The sequence below is a fragment of the Triticum aestivum genome, chromosome 5B (genome assembly GCF_018294505.1).
Source record: "Triticum aestivum cultivar Chinese Spring chromosome 5B, IWGSC CS RefSeq v2.1, whole genome shotgun sequence".
Classification (NCBI taxonomy): domain Eukaryota; kingdom Viridiplantae; phylum Streptophyta; class Magnoliopsida; order Poales; family Poaceae; genus Triticum; species Triticum aestivum.
In genome coordinates this window covers 339874684-339880090 of record NC_057807.1, presented here as the reverse complement: position 1 = coordinate 339880090, position 5407 = coordinate 339874684, and the positions used below count along the sequence as shown (strand labels likewise).

At 46.4% G+C, this 5407-nt stretch overlaps 1 protein-coding gene across 1 annotated transcript in view; it reads left to right on the top strand.

Annotated features, from left to right (window-relative positions):
* The first annotated feature begins 1759 nt into the window (after positions 1 to 1759).
* Positions 1760 to 5407, top strand: part of LOC123111749 (protein unc-13 homolog) — an 11141-nt gene continuing 7493 nt past the window's right edge. The window contains exon 1 of the mRNA XM_044532602.1: positions 1760 to 2371. Coding sequence (XP_044388537.1) covers positions 1862 to 2371 — 510 coding nt within the window. The 5' untranslated portion in view covers positions 1760 to 1861. The remainder of the gene's footprint in view (positions 2372 to 5407) is intronic.

Genomic DNA, 5407 nt, shown 5'->3' with positions numbered 1-5407 from the left:
GTATGTTATAAAAAAATAATATCATTGAAAACTATGTTCAAATACGAATCCAGTGATATAATTATGGTGACATGCATTACACTTTGTTAGTTAAATCTTTGGTTAAAATTTGATACAAAATACAAAGAAGACCAATAAACCAGGACGGGGGTAGTACAATATAAGCCAATGCAGACAAGCCAACATAATTTGGGCCCCCATCAGACATAATATATTTGTTTGCGCATATACCCCATGATAAAACAATTGCCACTGTTATAAATTTTGTAGACCTCATGTTTTAATATATGTGGCTAATATGTCTCAGATGCTCCCCTGGTTTGTAACATCTTTTTTTTCTAATTGAAAGGCGGCCTAAGATTACTTTTGCTTTTGCAAAGTATTTTACTACTCGTCCAGGTGTATAAGTCACCTTATGAAAACCAAATAATCTCAAAACACTTAGACGCAGTGCATTAACTCTCACCTTTGTTTTTTATTTTTTGACATAAGTAAAGGAAACAACCAATAAAAGATATGATTTCAATGACTTGAGACTACTAAATACGACATGCAATGGTTAGTTCATTGCATGCAATGCTATAAATTAGCAAATAAACATTAAGTTTTCTTGTTTTTTCCTTCGCCTTGGTCGCGGTGTACAAACTAAGATGACTTATGCACCTGGACGAAGGGAGTACTTCGAATGTAAATATTATTTTATTCCCCGCAAAAAAGAGGAAAATATATTTTTTATGCAGATGCCACACAACATATTTATAACACGACAAGCTAAAAAATGCTAGACCTAAGGGTCAACAATTTTATTTTATATTTGGATTATAGGGAAAGTAAATGCAATAAGTGACTTAATAGTAAAATTTACAAGGGTCCAACTTTATTACTTAGCTCTCGAATGAGAAATAGAATTACCATACACATCAATTGAAACCCACAAACTCGTACACTTAGGCCTTATTTGGTAATCGGGGACCCCCCCCCCCCTTCCGGGATAACCGTCCTTTCCCAGGGCGAGAAACCCGCATGCAATCTATGCCCGGATTTTCAGGAGACCCATTTGGTAACATCGTGGAAAGGGCTTTCTCGGCCCAATCCTCCCGAAATCCCTGGGCCGCTCGCCCCGACCTCCGCACTCCAGGGAAATTCTCCTGGGTTGCCCCCGTCTCTTTCTTGCGATCTCAATCGCCTTGGCCCTCTGTTCTTCTGCTTCTTTGCCTTCGTTCTCTTCCCTCTCCCTTGGTGCCCAAATGGCAACGGGGTATTTCACATGGCAGGATGAGGATCTCATATGAGCGGGGAGATCCCCCTCGGGTGGTTTACTGCCATGGTTTTTTCAACCCAACAACCAAATGAGCCCTTATGGTTCACATGAGTGCACAGCGTAATAAGGGGTACTCCCTCTATTCGTAAATACATGTCATTTTGGACATTGATCCGGCAATTGTTACTAAGTACTACTCCCTCCGTCCCATAATGTAAGACGTTTTTTGACGTCTTACATTATGGGACAGAGGGAGTACTATTAGTAAAATAATTAAGTCATTTTCAAAAAACTATTTTTAAATATAGAATTAATTTTCAAAATGTTTTATTTTCAAAATTACACAGCTTGCTACACACCTTGTAGAACAACATGTATAATAACCGAGGTAAAACGTGGTACATCTTGCAATTCACCATGGGCGTCTCTTCCCTTTCTCTCTCCTCATCATCCATCCCTGGGAAGAAAGCAAAAGCGGCACGCGCATACACACCCCCACCTCCCTCCCTTTCTCTCTCCCCCCACCAGCTAGAGAGAGAGAGAGAGAGCGAGAGGCAAGCTGCCCTGCCGACCTCCGCGACCGCCGCCGCTGCCGACGCGATGGCCCGCCTGTTCCGCGACCCCCGCCGCGACTCCGCCTCCTCCTCCTCCAATGGCTTCGCGCCCCCGGTCGCGTCGCCCGCCGCCTCCGCGCTGCCGTCGCCGTTCCCCGACCTCGGCGTGCAGCTCTCCGCGGCCGAGCTCCGCGAGACCGCCTACGAGGTCCTCGTCTCCGCGTCCCGCACCACCGGCGGCAAGCCCCTCACCTACATCCCCCAGGCGGGCCCCGCGTCCCCCGCCTCGGCCTCCTCGGCGTCCTCCGTCAACAGCTCCTCCTCGTCGCTCCAGCGCTCGCTTACCTCGGCCGCCGCCAGCAAGATGAAGAAGGCGCTCGGGCTCAAGTCCTCGGCCTCGTCCAAGGGGGGCAGCCCGGGGAGCGGAGGTGCCGGGGTCAAGGCGGCCCCGCAGCGGCCGGCGACGGTCGGGGAGCTGATGCGGGCGCAGATGCGCGTGTCGGAGCCCGCCGACGCCAGGATCCGGAGGGGCCTCCTCCGCATCGCCGCGGGTCAGGTAGGATCTCTCAGTTGGTTGCGGTTGTTAGCGCGTTAATCCGTGGGATTCGAGCTGAAATGCAGCTTAAAGTTTGCTCATTTGATCGCCATTTTCGTGCTTGTTTGAATGCCCGTGTCGGCAGATTGTGGTAGATCTGGGGTGGGTTCAGCGTGCCGCGGCAAAAGCATAGAAAATTTGATTTTGTTTTTGGTTCTAGTTTGGTTAGTGTTCTTCGCAGTTAGTTGGAGGGCTCGGTAAAGTTCAAATCTAGCTGAAAATAAGCTTATTTTCTCACTTCCTATTTTTGGTTTTCCGTTCTCAAGTTGAGCTGAAATACAACTGGCGAGTATGCGGGCCTTTTCCCGCGAGGGGTGTGAAAATAGTTTTCTTTCCTTTTTCTAGCTTGAATCTCATAATTGTCGGCTGGAATGGAATAATTCACTTTCCCGTGCATCATTTGATCGTACCATTGATTTAACAGGATTTTTTTAATTATATAATTAGTGGGAGCCAGAAACCGTGGTAAATTGCATGATTCTTATCTTGATACGGGGTTTTGCTTCAGTGACAAAGTGCAGTGGAAGTAAGGGGAGCAAATGGGAAAATATACCACAAAAGCGGAGAAATCAGTGACATGGATGCTAATCCAGTCCACCATGCAAAGAGCAGTGTGTATTAATTGCATCATTGAGGATAAGAAGTTGATGATATACAATAGAACTTCTAACAACTTGCTGAACTATCATTTGCTTTTAGAAGATTGAGGGAAAAAATGTTTGGGATGAGCTATTACTTATGTCAGTTCCAAAAGTTATTAACTTGACATGCCACTGCAAAAATGCATTTTGTTCTTGCGCCAACAAGAAACAAATAAGCCTCCTCTTTCGCCGTTCTTGCAAGGATTGGAGACAGTATAACAACTCACGACAATGAATTTGACTGCATCCATGAGCATTTGTGTAAGTGCAGAGGTGTGCGTTAGGATTTGTGGAGGAGTAGGTTAAAGAAAATGAAGTGCCATTGGATTGGCTGAATAAGAGGGTGTAATTATGACTGGGTTTTCTTGATACAAACCACACCTTGAGCTTCCTTGGATGCTTGAATTGTATTGGCATTCTGGCAATGCATTCATCTTAGCAGTGTAGCTTTAGTTGTAGAACTTTGGTTTAACGGATGCATTTCTAGCAATGCTTCTGACATTTTTTTGCTTGGTTGATTCATGAACATGTGAACCGTTGCACACACTAACATCTTCTTTAGTGCTCACACCTGTTAGGAATAAGCAACTTGTATTCCCATGAGGCCATAGGCCGATATATATATACATGTACAGGTGTGGAACATATGCAGGAAACCCCTCATACAATGAGATAAATATAAAGGGGTATATGACTTATATTATAACTCTAACACCCCCCCTCAAACTCATGGTGGATGAACAACACTGAGTTTGGAGAGATAAAAGCCATGTTGTGCTCTAGTCTGTGCCTTTGTCAGGAAATCCGCCAACTGTAACTCGGAAGGCACATACTGAAGAGCAATAACCTCATCCTGCACAGCAGCGCGCACATAGAAAGCATCAACACCAATATGCTTGGTGAGCTCATGCTTCACAGGATCGCGTGCAATGCTGATAGCACCTGTACTGTCAGATAGAAGCAGAGTCGGTGTAGTGACAGAAACACCAAAATCCTGAAGTAACCACCGTAACCAAGTCACCTCTGCCGTCAAAAGAGCCATTGCTCGCAACTCAGCCTCGGCACTCGAACGGGAAACTGCAAGCTGTTTCTTCGTCTTCCAGGCAATGAGAGAACCACCAAGAAAAACACAGTAAGCAGAAAGTGAACGGCGATCGGAAGGATCACTAGCCCACGTAGCATCAGAATAGGCCTGGAGCTGTAAAGAACTGGAGCGAGGAAAGAATAGACGGTGAGAGATCGTGCCTCGAAGATATCGAAGAATACGAAGGAGATGACTATAGTGAACCAAGGTGGGGGCAGAGACAAACTGACTCAGAATATGAACCGGATAAGAGATGTCCGGACGAGTGACAGCTAGATAGACAAGACTGCCAACAAGATGACGATAACGCGTCGGATCAGGGAGAGGATCACCATCAGTAGCACGGAGGTGAACATTGAGCTCCATAGGAGTCTCAACAATGCGCTCGTCAGTAAGAGCAGCACGAGCAAGAAGATCCTGGATATACTTTTCCTGGGATATAAAAAAGCCATCAGAGGTAGAAGAGACTTCAATCCCAAGAAAGTAGCGAAGAGGTCCAAGATCAGACATAAGAAACTGCTCACTAAGACGGGCCTTTACAAAGGCAATATACTCGGGATCATCCCCCGTGATGATCATGTCATCAACATAAAGAAGAAGAAGAGTCCGACCACGAGGAGAAAGGTGAATAAACAATGCGGGATCATGAGCACTTGCTAAAAAACCAGCAGCAGTGATCACAGAGGCAAAGCGCTCAAACCAGGCGCGGGGGGCTTGCTTAAGGCCATAGAGAGAGCAACGAAGACGACATACCATGCCATCAGGAATAGAATACCCAGGTGGTGGCTGCATGTACACCTCCTCACGCAACTCACCATTAAGAAAGGCATTCTTAACATCAAGCTGAGATATAGACCAGTGGCGTGCAGAGGCAACGGCAAGAAGGGTACGAACAGTGGTCATATGAGCCACAGGAGCAAAAGTCTCGTCATAATCACGACCATGCTCCTGCTGAAAACCACGAGCCACAAGACGAGCTTTGTGACGCTCAAGAGAACCATCGGAGCGAGTCTTAACCTTGTAGACCCACTTACAAGTGATCGGACGGACTCCGGGAGGAAGAGAAACAAGATCCCAAGTACCAGTGCGTTCAAGAGCAGCAATCTCCTCTGCCATCGCAAACTGCCATTCAGGATGAACAACAGCCTGACGGTAAGAAGTCGGCTCAAGAACAGCAGCACCAGCAGTGGGAAATCCAAAGCGATCAACAGGCGGACGAGGACGAGAACGCAAACCATAAGTAGGCTGAGAGAAAGATGACGACCCATCCAC